General features: G+C 35.2%; 1 protein-coding gene across 2 annotated transcripts in view; it reads left to right on the forward strand.

Annotated features, from left to right (window-relative positions):
• Positions 1-393: 393 nt before the first annotated feature.
• The window catches only part of LOC138703461 (uncharacterized), a 42,671-nt gene continuing 25,116 nt past the window's right edge, over positions 394-17,948 (forward strand). The window contains exons 1-2 of one of the 2 annotated variants that reach the window (XM_069831341.1): positions 394-449; positions 7,148-7,340. In XM_069831341.1, coding sequence (XP_069687442.1) covers positions 7,197-7,340 — 144 coding nt within the window. In that variant the 5' untranslated portion in view covers positions 394-449; positions 7,148-7,196. Of the gene's footprint in view, positions 450-7,044; positions 7,341-17,948 lie in introns of those variants that run through there. The other variant, XM_069831340.1, reaches the window with a different exon arrangement.

Raw genomic sequence — 17,948 nt, forward strand, 5'->3', positions numbered from 1 at the left:
TTAAAGGCAAAAAAGACAAAACAGAAAAAAAGAGCACATACCGGCATTCTTAAAACAGGCAGCAAAAGCGTAAATAAGAAAAATAAAAATTGGCTCTATAACTCCTAAATACCACGAAACTAGACACGCACTTAAATATATAGGTATAATATGTCAATCCAGTGATAAAAGACATTTTCCCAATCATTGGAGTTTCAGGCCTACTTAGAAACGTTTTTAAATACTGAAATATGCTGTATGAAGATTTCATACGTAAATTTGTTGTCTTCAGTTTATCCTCCATGCTTTAGGAGAAATCCACAGAGACTCGGTTTGCATCATCAGCTTCCTGTTTGTGGTAATAAAACTTCCTCTATCGTAATGTACGCCTACTCATCCATATACTGTATTTGTTTTCGTTATTTATTATTTGAAGCTGAAACCTCGTAAGAGGAGGACGCTAATAAAAAGTAAGTACAACACATATCTTTATCTTTTGTCTTAAGACTTGCATAACAATATTGGACATCACAAAACAGGACGTAGATTTTTATTAAATGCATGTATTATCAATTAGACCAAAAGTGTTAGACTGATGTCATTGGATTTATTTTATTGGAACTTCTGTCATTAGACATCATTTATTTAGATCTACTGACTGGTTCGTTGAAATGTGAAGATCCACCATTATTTGTATACGTTTTGATGACATGAAATACTGCGTGTTCAGTTAAAAGTGTGTCATGGATCGCTGTATGCCGTCATGTGGCTAGCCGATGAGCCTAGAGAATTCAATCTTCCTACACTTCCGCAGAGGTGTATTACTTATCTGCCAGAGAAGTTGCCTAGCAAGTACGGGGTTCATTCAGAAGAGTACTTACCGATACGTACGGTAACGCCGGTAGTGGCAGGAATGTGAACTGTTTGGAAACATGTACTGAGGTGAGTTTTTTCTTACTATCGGGATATGTGGAGAGGGTTAAGACGATTACTTACGTATTTGTTGACATTAACTTCGACGGTCAACATGGACACGGAGCATCTGATTTGTATTGTGGAATGTTGCCGTACGCAACCGATGTACGACTTGCCTGTGCAACACACAGTTCGAAAGAGGTTATGGTAGCACATAGACCGTAGCCTACAGACCGCCATCTGTTGCTTCGACGTTCAAGTTATACCGTACACGTTCTCAAGTTCAGATCGAACGCCTTGATTAATAGGCAACTTCTCTGACACAAAAGCTGAAACTCGCTTCAAATCGCTGACTCATCAACAGTGACGTAATACACTTTGAAATGAACACCCAGTATTAATACAGTAAAACCATAATCTAGTATACAGTCACGAACCTTGAGTTGTTGAGGGTACTAGGAACAATAGACTGTGCCGCTACTATTTCGCATTGTCTGTAATGGGGTGATAGTAGCGATCCTAGTGGTTAGCAACTATCTATGGATGCATATTTGCTACATACAGAGCTTCGTGACTGTATATATTAGACTATGGTAAAACTGATGTGTTATAGTTAGAATGTATATATCAGTGTAACAAATGCGCAGTAGGTACCACTCCCTTCCAATCTAAGGGTAGCTAACGCTCAAGATACAGACCTACTGCGTGCGGGGTTGATCGCGTAAATTACATGCTACATATTTTAGGAAAAATAATATTGTATTTTATTATACTTTATTCTTTATACAGAAAATTTATATAATCAATTAATTATTATGATTTGATTAGGAAAAGTCAAGTTATGTTTATGTAAACGATAATGCATATTATTTATTCAATGAATATATTTTACAAGATTTTCTATGCGGCGTAATAAATTATTTTATGGAAATGAATGAATAAGTCACATACTATACTATCTGCTTGAAGACTCTGTGTTGCTTTGTTTTTAATTATTTATTGAGCCACAAAAATAATACATTTTGCGCAGTTTTTATTTTAAAGTTTTGCGGAAATATAACTATAGTCGCGACGTTGTTATTCCCGGCGTGACACCTCCTCTTTGCTTATGTCTTAGAAAGTGAAGGCTCTATAAAGTCTAGGTAGGTAGTATCGTTCGCCATTTTTGTTCTTTCGTTGCCGAGCTACCATACGAGGAATCTATTTGCCACACCGTTAAACATTATCATGTCGTAGCTTCTATGATAATAAATCAAACGCACTGTAATTCAGCAAATAATTGAGCGGCAAATAACGTCTTCGTGTGCTTTCTGCTAACGCCAACGAAAGAGACAAAATGGCGGGCGATTATATTAAGTATTTATCGAACCTTAAGAAATGGATAACGTCTTCATCAGAGAATCACAAGACGCACACGTTTAAATGTAGCCGATCTGCAACGCGATTGGCTGCCGGAAATTAGAGCGACGGGACTATAATTGCAAACTTCCTGCGTATGACACGTTGTTTTCAACTTTTAATTTTAATATAGGATCTTTCTAACTTCAGAATAACTTATTATAACCTCTTACTGAATGCTTCTGAACTATCATGTGAATTGAAGCTTATAATGTCATTTTATCTTTTTAAAATTTCTAGACCTCAGATAACAATACGATCACGAGTAATCTAGAAGTGTGTAGTAAAAGCAGGGTTTAGCCCCTTCAGTCCGGAATTTATGTTAAAAAAACTGAAAAAAAAAGTGGTCACATAATCATTCTGGGGATCCAAAAATCCCAAATCAAGTCTTCACATAAAATAAAAATTTGGGGACAATTTTGACCCCTGGGACCCCAAAATTTTAAATTTTATTTTTAATTCAGGTATAGAAATTTTTAAAAAATAATATTCTCCATTTCTACAAATTGAATTTTTCAAAATATTTAAAAGTATCGAAGACATCCCAAAAAAGAAAAAAAAACAATGTACACTATAATGTACATCAGGTCTGAAGGAAGTTACAGCTGGCGCCAACGTTTTTGGCGTGTGTCCTAGAGTATAATGCCTAATTTGTGAGCATGTTGCTAGTGCAGCTGAGAATGGTACCACTTCCTATACACGTCACATCAGCTCTTTGCCAAACACAGTTGTCAGACTGACTACGGTAAAGGTAAGACACTAGCACTTAACGTTCCCATTACTAATTTCACATGCCAAAAACGGTGACGTGGACTGTACAGTCGTTTTTATCGCCTTTTGCTACTCGAGGTCGAGAAATGCGACGTACTTTAAAACAGAATACGCAAAAATGCACCAATTTTTTACACAAAAAGCTTTCAATTTGTAGATATATAGATGAGAGTCGGAAAAAAAGTATGTTGTTCTTCTGATGTCTTTCCGACCTGTTTAAGGTTTGCAGACATCATGTCTGAACCTCTGTTCCCTTTTGGTGACACGTACAGACCACAGGGGTCATAAAACGTGATGAACTACACTCCTAGTTGGATTTTAAAAGACATGTTTTTGCATTAATTTCTAATATTCAAATTATAGAATACACTACTGTACTACTCTTCCCCTGCACACCGTTTGTTGTGAGCGAGGATTTAGTTGCATGAACAGACAAATCAGAAACCGCCTCTCTGTAGAAAGAGTTAGCACTCTTCTTGAAGGGCTATCTCGCAAGGACTTTGATTTTGAAAAGGCATTCAGTGAGTGGAATACGCATAAAAACTTATGTATTGTGGTGTAGTATAATATAATGCAAATGCAACAGCAATACTGACTGTCTGCTGTAGATATGATATGTGTAAATATGTGTATGTGCATGGGTGGGCAACTCGTGCTCTCGAAGTGTGAACACAACCTCAGTGCAGGTAGAACGGACTCTGTACTGTAGTGTCTGTATACAAGTTTTCTCGCGTCTGCAGTAAGTGGCGGCTCGTTTTAAGTGAAAAAGAATATAATCCCCAGATCATTTCCCTTTAATAATGGGTCGAAAGAGAAAGATTTTTTATTATGAAGGGAGGTAAAGCTTGTACAGTGAAACTTCCCAATAGGGGACACCGCCGGGGAAAAATTAAATGTCCGTTATTGAGAAGTGTCCGCTATGTAGAAAATCGTTAGTATGTACTGTATACAGTACATTACAATTTTTCATACATATTCACCCTTCACAAATATCAATAAGTTTACTTTTCCAGTCAGATGCAATTTCTGGATCAACAGAAGCAGATTCACCACATACACTTTTGTAGGAAATATTGTGTCGTGACCGAAACTTGTCTAGCCAACCACCCGAAGCTTTAAAATTAGAATAGCCCAACTCTTTTTTATTTTCTAAGGCTTTCTCTCTAATCAAGGTCCCAGATAAAGGCATCTTATTTACTCTAGCACGGCAGAACCATTCATATGTTAAATTGTCAATGGCAAGCCCCTCAGTTTTAGGAAAAGCTTTTTTTGTGTTCTCATTTGCATTCTCAGTGTATGATTTTAAAATAACATCCTTTTTTTCAAAATTTCACTAACCTGCGTTTTTCCCACATTAAACTTTGTGGCCAGTTCACGAACACTTAATTTCTCCTTCTCACTATGCTTTACAATATCCACTTTCTCTTTTAGTGACAAACGTTTACGTTTTTGTGACATTTTTAATGTGACTGACTTCCGAACACTCAACTTGACAAACTAAGAAAGTACGGACTGCTCACGTACAGTATCACAACTAACAACTGTGCTGCTTACCTTCAATAAAGTACAAGAAAGTTCAAATGCAAAGAATTCCGTTTAATTTACAACCGTCTTTTTCTTATTTTTCTTTCATGCTGTCCGTTATTTGGAAGTTTTAATTGCTGTTGGGAGATACATTTCAGTGTCCGCGTCCGTTATTGAGAATGTCCGCTACTTCGAAGAATTTTATCATAAGGGCCAATGTTATTTTGCAGGGGAATTTTACAATGTCCGCTATTGAGAGGAGTCCGCTATTGGGAAGTGTCCGTTAAGGGAAGTTTCACTGTATTATGTTCTATTACACTTTCTTACGCATGACATTTTTGTAGTGCTCGGGAAAAGTGGAACAAGTCAAAAATGTTAATTTTACAGGAGAAGAAAAAAAACTGTCTTCACATTGATTTATGTCGATTTGATTTTCTTCTGTATGAATTATTGTAATGGGAGAAATACTTATGTCTCTTTTCCCAAGCGAGCAGCTGTCCCGTAAGTTGTCAATAAATTAATAAAAAATCTTTGTGAAAACTGACTTATGCCATTTTTCCTAAGCACTGCAGATTTTATGTTACAAATAAACACAGTGAAGGTTTTAGTAAAGATCGAACTGTTCGTAATGCTGCTTAAGTCAGAATTTCCAAATATACTCCTTGGTTCCATATATGCTTGAGTCAGAGTTTAATACAAGAAAGAAGTGTAAAAGGTCTCAATGTACAGAAAGAGCTCAGAAGTAAGTTTATTGTATTTCATCTGCAGTGACATGTGAAAAATACTTCCTTGAATTTGTGATTGTTTGCAAATACAGACTTTACCTTTCTGAGAACAGAGGAATACTCTTTAATGTATAAAGACTTGAAAATTCTCGCGTTCTATTTTTCAAATAAGACTTATAATAAGAAATATTAACAAACAGTGTAATAATAAATAATAAGTGTTGCAGTTATGTTTGTTGAATCTTGAAAAGGTTGTATTCAGTTTGTGTTTCCAGTACTAAACTAATTTACAAAGCTAGGAAATAATATAATTTTGTTATGTGAGCTTAGGTACAGTCTGTTTAAAATTACTATAATTATTGTACCAGCGTCATTCTGAAATTCAAATCATGGAGTAGAATCACGACCACCTGCATGAGCCGCCAGAGCACACAGTGGCAGTGAACTGCTTTTGCAGCGAAACTACAAACAACTTGTAACTGCTGCGGCTGGCTCCGTCTGTCTTTCTCTTTGTCAAGGTTTTTTTAGCACTTTGTGAGCACGTGTTGCCCATCCATGTGTATGTGTATGATATGTGTAAAAGATAATTGTGAAAAATTTGTGAAAAATTCTATAGTACAGGGGCGAATGCTAGTCACGAAAGTCAGGCTTGCTCGTATATTCATAGGGGAAGTTGGGAGGATATAATAATTCATAATTAATAAAAATAATCAGATCCACATAAATAATTTATTTTATAATTATGAAATCATTATGAGTCATGGATCATATTCGCTTATCAGATGTAGAAGTTCGATATGATATAACAAACATGGCCAACAAAATAGTTTATTTAGTTTTTTCGACCCTGCTAACCAATGCACTTTGTTGTATTCAGCTGCACATATTCTCTATAACGTCTGTCTTCTCATGAATAGTCCTTCGGAAAAATGGATTTAATAATAAGGTTTCAATGACACATAATTCTGAACTCATTGCAATACTTCAAATTAATGTTTAAGAATTAATAATACATGCAGCAGCTAACACATGCATTCCACTCATACAATTACATTGCACAGCACATTCTCGCTGTCAATACTGCTCTGTGTAACGTTAAATAGACGTTGGTGTAGCTCTCGACCAGAGCTTCAAACAACATATAACAGAAGCATGTGTGCCTAGGACGGACTAAGAAGGAAGGCACTTGCGCGCGCATCATATTCTCGCTATTTCTACGTCTTTCCTGTAGCTCCAAGAAACGAGCAAGCGTTGCGATACTTGCGGTGTGCAACCTGCGGATGGTATTACGCCTATACAATATTTCAAAAATCAAAATAAATTTTAATGTACGTAACGCCATTTTGAGAAATACACATTATACGAAAATATTGGGCTTGCGCAGCAAGCATAGCATGCCCTGAGAAATCGCCCCTGCTATAGTATATTTTCCAAATGGTACTACCCTATTAATGAGGGTTCCAATCTGTAGTTAGTTGCTCTACCAACTGAGGTGCTGAACTGCTTTATCTTTATAATTATTAGATAGATTAAGAAATATCCCTAAAATAATGCTGATCTGACGTTCAGAAGTTCAACTATTGACCTTGTAGGCGAAGTTCAAATCCATGATCATGTTTGCCACGTAGCTTTAGAGCTGCACCTTGAGATTATCGATGGACTTCTAGAAATCTCTTACATTATCTCAAGTAGGTGTGAAACGTCACAAAGAATGGTGTCCGAGCGAGATAACGCCTGATAGCTTGCAGGCAGCCCGAGGAGCTCGCATCGAGGTTGCCGCACTGTTTGAGTATCAGCTCCAGCTTATCACGCATGGATTCTTCTTTGCCTTCCAGGAATGGCAGGCATATAACGTGTTCAAACGCTTCACCGAAAAATGCAATTATGCCTACAGCAGCGCAGAGGAACAAAATGTGTCGCTTGTGCCTCTCAAAGGAGGGATTATTTGTGGACATTTTCGACTCGGAAATTAAGCTTGGAAGATCTGCTCCATTGTCGTCACGCATAATGAGATGCGCGGCCATTAAGGTTAGTATAGCCACAATTCACTTTTTTCAGGTACAGCTTTAAATAATATGCTACTATATGACAGAAAAATGCACCGTCTTTTTTTAACGTGAAACGCTTATGCTCGAAAGTTAAATTAGTAAAATGTCAATATCTGACATCAGTTGCTTAGCAACGGCAATTAGTTACGTCACACTATTCTGACCGTGGTTAACGAGAAAGACAGGCTATGGCGCGACGTCACATTCGTAGTCATAACATGGCCAACATTGAACGAGTTTATATATAAATGCACGTTTAACAAGAGTTTAATATAGCAATCCCATTGTTTTTTAGAACTTTGAACATGTATTTATATTAGACGATTGTCAAGGGGGCCATGACTAGACTATGATAACTTGATAACCACGTGACTTCAATTCGTGCCGAAGCCTGTCTTTCTCGTTAGTCACGATTCTGATCCGTGGCTAACGAGAAAGACAAGCTACGGGCGACGTCACATTCTTAGTCATACCATGGCCAACATTGAACGAGTTTATATATAAATGCACGTTTAACAGGAGTTTAATATAGCAATCCCGTTGTTTTTTTTTTTAGAACTTTGAACATGTATTTATATTAGACGATTGTCAAGAGGGCCATGACTAGACCATGATAACCACGTGACTCCAATTCGTGGCGAAGCCTGTCTTCCTCGTTAGCCACAATTCTGACCCGTGGCTAACGAGAAAGACAAGCTACGGGCGACGTCACATTCTTAGTCATAACATGGCCAACATTGAACAAGTTTATATATAAATGCACGTTTAACATAAGTTTAATGTAGCTATTCCTTTCTTTTTTAGAACTTTGAACATGTATTTATATTAGGCGATTGTCAAAATGGCCATGACTAGACCATGATAATCACGTGACTTCGATTCGTGCCGAAGCCTGCTACGATTCTGACCTCACTTAACAACAGATCAGACTTATACATTGCTATGATGTTTATTAGAGGGATAAACTTACTGCCTTGTATGAATTACTGTATATTTCTTATTTCTCTCATCACAGACCCATAGTAATGCCTCTCCAACAAACCAATTCAAATGAAACACAGCCTAATTCCATTCTAAATACTTGCACAGATATGCAGTATATATTAAAAAAAAATAAAATAAATCTACACTAATAATAAATCTGTAGCCAAAATTTTTCTGGTAATTTTCGATTTTCCAAAAATAATTGGTGTTAACATGTATAATTAACCATCCTGAAACCGAAAATCGCTTTTTTGAAATTTTTGTTTGTATGTCTGTCTGTCTGGATGTTTGTTACCTTTTCACGCGATAACGGCTCAACGGATTTCGATGAAAATTGGAATATAAATTAAGTTCGTTGTAACTTAGATTTTAGGCTATATGGCATTCAAAATACGTTATTTAAAAGGGAGGTTATAAGTGGGCCTGAATTAAATAAATCGAAATATCTCGCTTATTATTGATTTCTGTGTATAATGTTACATAACAAAAGTTTCTTTAAAAATGATTTCCGATAAGTTTTATTCTTTGACAAATTTTGATACGACTGATATTTAAGGATATACAAGACTTTTAAAGTAACAATACAATACACTGCCACCGTCTCAGATTATAGCGTTGTTGTTCCTGCAGTAACTCCTATGTGCAAAATATAACATTTTTGAGTAGGAAGAAAAAACATATTTATTCATTCCATGGCAATGGTACATAGGAGGTCGTGAATTCTTACATTTTCGAAAGAAATAAATATAATTACATATCACTATAGGCCTATATGCTGTATCACTATTTAAGTTATTTGAAGGGTTCAGAACCATAGTGGGCCAAGCGCCATTTACTGAAGACGTAGAAAACAAGGGTTAAAATTAAGTTATTACCATAATTCAATGGAAACATATAGCAAGTAATATAAAGTATACACATTAAAACTAAAATATGTCAGTCTTCATTAAACTATGGTTGCATGTAATAACAATTAAGAAACATGTTCAAGGAATTATCATTGCACCAAATGAGTGTCTCTCTGGATCAAAATGATCGCATTTTAATTTTTTAAATACAATTTAAATTAAGTAACATATTAAACGATTTATTCTTCTGTCAAACACGAATGTTCCCTGGACTAGATGTCTTATTTTAATTATGTAATTACTTTATATTTATTTCTAACGGTGCAGTGGAGCGCACGGGTAGGCTAATAAATAAATAAATAAATAAATAAATAAATAAATAAATAAATAAATAAATAAATAAATAAATAAATAAATAAATAAATAAATAAATAAGTAAGTAAATAAATACATAAAGGAAAAGTAATAATTAATAATGAAATGCATAAATAGCATTCAATATATTTATCTTTCAATCATATTCACATTCCATTAAATAATAATAAAATCCTTAAAAATGTAATTATCATAAGTAATACCAAGATTGAGTTAGTCCACACCTGTGGAGTAACGGGTAGCGCGTCTGGCCGCGAAACCAGGTCGGGGCAAGTTATCTGGTTGAGGTTTTTTCCGGGGTTTTCCCTCATCCCAATATGAGCAAATGCTGGGTAACTATCGTTGCTGGACCCCGGACTCATTTCACCGGCATTACCACCTTCATCTCATTCAGACGCTAAATAACCTAAGATGTTGATAAAGCTTCGTAAAATAACCTACTTAAAAAAATACGAGTGAGTTTCATCTTGTCGATAATTTCACAGGAGCGAAGAGAAGCACGAAGGAAATTATCTGAAAAGATGAATCCACGAGTGATATTTGCCAAGGTATTCCGTGAACAGAATATTCAATTGAACTTATTTACTTACAAATGGCTTTTAGAGGTTCATTGCCGCCCTCACATAAGCCCGCTTCGGTCCCTATTCTTTGCAAGATTAATCCAGTCCCTACCATCATATTATCCCACTTTCCTCAAATACATTTTAATATTATCCTCCCATCTGTGCCTCCTCAGAGGTCTTTTTACCTCCGGCCTCCCAACTAACACTCTGGTACGCATTTCAGGATTTGCCCATACGTGCTACATGGCCTGCCCATCTCAAAGTCTGGACTTAATGTTTCTAATTATGTCAGGTGAAGAATACAATGCGTGCAGTTCTGCGTTGTGTAGTTCTCTCCATTCTCCTGTAACTTCATCCCTCTTAGCCTAAAATATTTTCCTAAGCACTTTATTCTCAAACACCCTTGACCTCTGTTCCTCTCTCAAAGTGAGCGTCCAAGTTTCACAACCATACAGAACTGGTAATATAGCTGTTTTATAAATTCTAATTTTCAATATTTTTGAGAACAGACTGTATGATAAAAACTTTTCAACCGAATAATAACAGGCATTTCCCATATTTATTCTGCGTATATTCAATTAACAGTCTTAATAAAATAAAATAACATTTTATTATAGATTTTGCGAATTTTCCGACTCTGCTTGTATTGTATACAGGATGGAAGTGAAATAATCCTGCAGATTGAAAGGAACGATAAAATACACTTAAATGAATAGAAAACCTATATTACGTTTTGTGATTAAATGCACGGTTAATTAGAAAGTTTCAGCAGGGTGGTAACATCGCTGCTAACACACTCCTTTTCTTCTCGTAATACAGATGTAAGAGGTCTCCATAAGTGAACTACCTCCCACTTCCCTCTCTGGCTAGAATGTTGCAAGATGGTCGCATCATTCAGTGGCTTCAAATTAGTGGTTTTTAAATTAAATTTACACGAAAACCGTCCATGCTATTGAAACAGGCCAGAGGGATACATGATTCTTTATTAGATTTTCTATCGATATGGGCGAAAATCACGATTTTACTCGCAATAGTTACCGAATAAGTGGTTGTTAAACATGTCAAAAATTCTGAGAAAACTATGAACTTTCCACCTCTATGGTATTACACTTTTTTTTGTTACAGGAGCTATTCGCTCTGAAAAACTGCAGGGTTATTTCACTCCCACTCTGTATATTATCCATTATCCGTCACTCTCTACTAGATTCACATCCGCTAATAAATGAGTTATGCATATATGCCCTGTATGTGGCATTATAGCCCCAAACAAACAGTGATGCCTCAAGCAGTTTTTACGCAGAGTAAAATACGATCAATAAAAGATTAAAATATCTGAGGATTATAGCCAAGTATGCGATCGAAATCCACCATGTGCGCACAGAGGTACAGACTGATACAGACGTGATTATTGGGTGGAGCATGGAGTAATTCAACCCAAGCAGGCTTTTTGTACACCCGTAATGACACTATTTCTGTGCCGATTGTGTTGCCCAACTAAGCCGACCTCTGGAGCTGCTCTGCCGTACCTCACAGATCTACATGAGTCATGTACAGCAGTGGCAAAAAAAAAACCAGACCGACGGAATAATCAAAGTCCCCGAAATGAGCCACTGCGCATGCCACGCCCGCATTCACAAGACAGCGAGTAATCTATTGAAATTGTAGTTTCGACTGCTGACGTAGCCCATTTCGAAAGCCATTATAAAATAAGCCGGTAAAATTCATGTTCTGGAAATAATAAGTTAATTAAATAGTAAAATATCGTTGCAATCAAAAAGTATTGGGAATAATTTTAAATAAGGAACAAAAAAAAGTTCCCTTCCCAGGCAGGATTCGAACCACGAAAGTCTTAGCACGATAGACAGGTAACTGTCACTGTGAACAAGGATCTAAAATCAGCTACAAGGGTCGGTCCGGTTTTTTTTCTTTCCCACTACTGTACCCATCAGGCATGCAAGAACCTGGGAGTGGGTCCGGTGTTTTTATGCAAAGATCTATGATTAGTCTAGAACCGACCACCACTGCCACCTGACAACCTTTAGACAAACTCCGAGGAACATCCATAGTAGTGGACGATTGATTCTGCGTCACTCAAACACAACTGATGCCCTTAATTTCGAGACGTAAATAATAATGAATGTGGAATTTTGAGGAGTGTTGGTGGACTGTATACTGATGAGAGAAAAAAATGCTCACAAACTTAGCTGCGTCATTCCATGCAAAAAAGTATGTTTTTGAACCATGATGTCTCAAAAGTTAAAAATATTGTAGTAGGTAATTTTGTTTGTTCTAAATATGAATTTCAAGCAATACTATATTTATATCTTTCATAGTTTGGCAGCAATCAGAATTTAAAATATTGTTTTAACAAAGCACACGGTTTCATTCATTGAAGTTTTCTTACTGTGTAAAGGAAGATGGAAAAGTGATTTCAATGCAATTCGAAAAAGGAGAGCCTTGTTTATAAATGCCCTTAAAATGAAATATATATATATATATATATATATATATATAATTTTTTAAATAGTTACCCACCGTAAAATAATTTAAAAAAATATAGAACACAAAAAGCAATTCATTTTTACAGAGGAAAAAACATGTGTTTAATTCTTTTGGGTATATTGATTCCACTGTCAAAATTTCAGAAAGTTGATTTAAATATCATGTCAGTTTTTAATACAAATAACTCACCGGAAGAAAGGAGCTGAGCAGATAGGCTCTACCGTCGTACAGAATGTTGCGCGATCAAGGTCAGGGAGACGGACGTTTGAGATTACTCACCGTTATGAAGTCTCGCTAACGCTGCGACCGCCACACATAGCAAGCGATTTTCAACCGGCGCGTCGGAATAAAAATTAATAATTTTATTAATTTAATTATTCACAGCTTTTTTTGAGATAAAGTAATAAAACTTGGGAGATGGATTAGGAATAAGATTTTCTTTAATACGAATGAAATTTGCATGAATTTAATTTGTTGCATTCAAATATAAAACTATTTCTTTTTTTCAATGAGGTGTTTTTATGAGCATGCCTTAATATTATTCGGATTAGTCTTTAAGGTATTAAAATATGGTTATTCAGGTTTACAATGGCGTCTGTTTAGTTTCGATGACACTTCATATAGGGTGTCTAGAATATTTTAAATGATGGATAACGTGTAACTGCCACCCATTTTTCAGTCGTCCGTATGACTAAAATATTAATGATATGGTGGTTGGCAGTTTAATAATATTATTATATTAAAAGCCCAAAAAATTCATGGCATCGCTGGCATATTCTTAAAATGTTGTATTGAATGACCCAGCTTTGTTCATCACAAATACCTCGGAACTGCAGATACCAAGACGATAGTGTAGGGCTACTTCTGCGCATAAATACTGGGGATAGAAGCAGAAGTAGACCTAACTTCAAGAAACATGTTCAGGCCGTGATCACATCACGGTTTAGGCTACACGTATTCATTTATAATATACTTTTGCCTTAGTGATATTGTATGGAAGTGTAACGCTGTGTGCAATCAATGATAGTCAGCTCGAACTGGGCTTACGATATGAATGTTATCAATACCATATCTTGTATTCTCTTAGATAAGAGGGCCAATGTCGCTATCTCATGTAAGGAAGTGATATCATGTTCCTTTCAAGCATTCAATTAATAGAATACTAAAAACGGCTAAAGGATAAAAACCATAGCCCTCTCTATAGTCCGGGTCAGCTTACTTAATACCCTAAGGGTGAAACCTAACCATTCCCCCCCCCCCCCCATTACTACATATGCTAGTGGATTATGACTGCCTCTGGCAGTTCTGTACGACGCCGGGATGGTATCCGGTGTGGCTTAGTGGATAAAGCATCAGCACGTAGAGCTGAAAACCCGGGCTCAAATCCCGGCGCCGGAGAGAATTTTTCTCCGTTCCATTACTCTTTCATCGTATGATGACGCAGAATATCTGCATGGAAATATCATATGTACTTCGGTACATTAAAATAATACATCGGCCAACTAGTCACTCATAACGAATGCACCTCAGCACATGTGTGGACTTCGGTCCTATGTTCATAGACACCTATGACTAGTGCAGAGGGCGGTCACTAGAGGGAACCCTAGAGTTGGAACTTAATCAGAGGCAGTTCTGTCCGACGCCGGGATGGCATCCGGTGTGGCTTGTGGATAAAGCATCAGCACGTAGAGCTGAAAACCCGGGTTCAAATCCCGGCGCCGGAGAGAATTTTTCTCCGTTCCATTACTCTTTCATCGTATGATGACGCAGAATATCTGCATGGAAATATCATATGTACTTCGGTACATTAAAATAATGCATACTAATAATTAATTAATATCAGTATTAATATTAATACATAATAGTTATTGTATGTGTTGCTTTGTGTTGTGGTTACAATTTCAAGATGAGAGTCAAATAGATTAAGTGTAAATAAATATAACATATTTCGTGTGATACATGCCCTTGGGTATTCGATAGAAATACCATTTCACATTTTAATTAATTTCTTTCGTCTTTAGATGTTTATTACAGTAATGGAGTAAATATTCTAAAGCATACATTTTAAAGTGGCATTCGTTTTCGGAATTCATACTAATCATTTTACGTGATCAAACAAAATACATTTTTAGATTAGGTCTCGTAATTCGTAAACTATTTAATCAATGCAATGAATTTATGTTGTCAGATAAAATATATTTTAATATTAGATCATACACTAATCTACTAACTACTAACATAATGTGCGAGAGGTCCAGAAGAAAAATGCACTCTTTCAGAAATTATTGAACCTTTTAGGAAACACCACCCCAACATAAAGATGAGATGTGGTAAATAAGCAAGACATCGTTATTGTTAATACTATATTATTATTATTATTATTACTATAATAATAATAATAATAATAATAATAATAATTTATTTAACCTGGCAGAGTTAAGGCCATACGGCCTTCTCTAACACTCAACCAGGAGTAAAAACTGCATTACAAAAACACTACAAATTTACAAAGTACACTACAATTTTACACACAAAATTGAATAAGATAATAATAATAACATGTAAACAACAAGTAAGAAGAAATTAGACATAATATATGACATAGAGAAAGAAAGAAAGAAAGAAAAAAGCATAATAAAATGTGAACAGCAGGTCAAAAATAAATGAGGCATACAAAGTATAAAAAAATAAGACAATTATTGATAATAATAATAATAATAATAATAATAATAATAATAATAATAATAATAAATAAGAATAGTAATAATAATAATAATAATAATAATAATAGTAACAGGCCTAATAGTAATAATAATACTAATAGTAGTAATAAAATAGTGCAGTACAAAGCATACAATGAATACAATATTTTTAAGTACACACAGTAAGGAAAATTATGATTATATATAGCTCAACTTATCACATTAGAGATATACCATTATCGGAAAATATGAAAACAAAAATATAAAATAAGTTAAATATCACTAGAACATAAAAAAATGTGAATACGTGGAAACATGCAATACAACACTTGTCATAATAGTAAGTTAGTTTGGCAACTCGTCATAAGATAATTTTCTAACTTGGATTTGAAAGATTTCAATGTTCGGCAGCCCTTGACTTCAGGCGGCAGAGAGTTCCAGTGACGAGAGGTAGCAACAGTGAAAGATGAGGAATACAGAGATGATGTGTGAAGTGGAATTTCTAGCGTGTTATCGCGTTGTGATCGAGTATTAATATTATGATATAATAGTACATAGTAATTATAATAGTACATAGTATTGTGTGATTTTGTCCTCTTTTGGTGATATATAGTATTAGTTGGCAACACTGAAGAGACGGCCAAATTAGTCTTTTAGGAATTACTCTTACGTGATACCAATAGGCCTATAGAGAGGGCTGTGGTTCCACTTATAACGAGCCGCCGCTTACTGCAGACTAATTATCATGGTACTGACCGTAGTATAAAATTATAACACCGTGCTTGATGCCTTAGTAATTAAAAGGGACGCTGAACACAATTATTAGTATAATAATAATAATAATTTATTTATTTATTTAGAATATTAACGTGCAAAACAACAGCACAAGGCCAATTACAGTTTAGCACGGATGACAAAAACAAAACAAAACAAAACAAAACAACAAATGATGATGAGAGTGAATGATAGAAAATGGCAATGAGATGAAATACAGTGTACAGGAATAACCATACAGTGCATACAAATAATTATTAAACTTCCAGAGAAATACAAATAAGCAATAATGACAAATTGAATAGATAATTACAAAAATACATGATACAGAAAAGCTAAAAGCAACGCAAATGAAGCTAAAATGAATGTAATAATAGCCAAACAACAAACTATACATTAAACGGATCTGAATTAATATAATGTAAATTGGCAGCTTTCATGCATCTGACAACTGGAGAGAGAGATTTAGGCTTATAGGTATAAAAAAGTTTTTGAAATCTTAAACCTTTCGAAGGGGCTCGAAGATAGATATGCTTATAATAATAATAATAATAATAATAATAATAATAATAATAATAATAATAATAATAATAATAATAATCAGCACAACAACCCATTATGAGCCTCGGCTTCTCGTGTCAGTTTGTTGCCTATGGAACTCCTTCCCTCGTCATTTCAGGGATTGCCGAACGGTTAATCAGTTTAAATTAATGATTACATAGTTTTACATGGAGTTGATATGAGAATGTTGGCTTTAGCTTTACTTCCAAAGACAGCATGAGCCAATCTAGTGGATCATTGGGTCTAGTGGATCGTCCTAATAATGGTGCTGATGCCATTTTAAGTTAAAAAGAAACCAGGGGTAATGAATTATATATAATTTATTAATAATATTAATACATAATTACATATTATTAGAGTAACTTACAAAATGATTAAAAGCTTATCAAATTTCCTGCTTGTCAAGCCGCTCCTTTGCAGGATGTGATTCACAAACATCCAGTGTTCTGTGACATATGTTTTAGAATGTTGTTTCCTTGTTATTTTTAAACTATATCAGAGAGGAAACAAGCTGCGGAAGTATCATTAATACTGCATATGTATTGTTGAAAATCTACGCATGGATGTCTATATACAGACAGTTAATCAGAAACTTAAAGCGTTGTCTTCTCACGCCAGAAGGTTTGGTTCAAATTCTGATGAACCCAAATGGAATTCATGTTTTAACTGTTTTGGCTACGTTTCTTTGGAGAAATTTCCTATGCCCTGAGATCTTACCGTAATTCTATTATAGACTAATTCATGCTCACCAGCCTTGCAGAAACTAGTGATGATGTAGTGCACCAAATATCTTCTACGATTGTCACTACATTCAGTCTTAGGCGAAAGTAAGAAGTATGTAATAATATTATTACATACTGATTCATAACTTTTCAGGATATGACACAATGAAAGAGCAGCATTTATAAACCGAAACAAACATAAAATATTCAAACCAACACAAACATAGGTTTATTCTCGAAATTGGGTGACATATTCTGCTTGCTGATGCCCTCATACAGTGCAGAATTTTTTCACTCAATGACGTATTCTCTTCATATGAACAGAATCGTACATTGAATCCCCTTTATTAATTACGTCTATTATTATAGATCCTTACTATTTGTAAATCGAAACAAAAATAAAACGTTGAAACCAACACATAGGTACATTTCCGAAACTGGGTGACGTAAGAGGGTTGATCCTTAAACTGTAGCCCTGACCTCTTTCTAGTTGAACTAAAGTTTCTATTTTGTGGTACACAAATGACTGAAATGTCTGATGACTACATGCCAAGTTA

Source organism: Periplaneta americana, chromosome 7 (genome assembly GCF_040183065.1).
Source record: "Periplaneta americana isolate PAMFEO1 chromosome 7, P.americana_PAMFEO1_priV1, whole genome shotgun sequence".
Classification (NCBI taxonomy): domain Eukaryota; kingdom Metazoa; phylum Arthropoda; class Insecta; order Blattodea; family Blattidae; genus Periplaneta; species Periplaneta americana.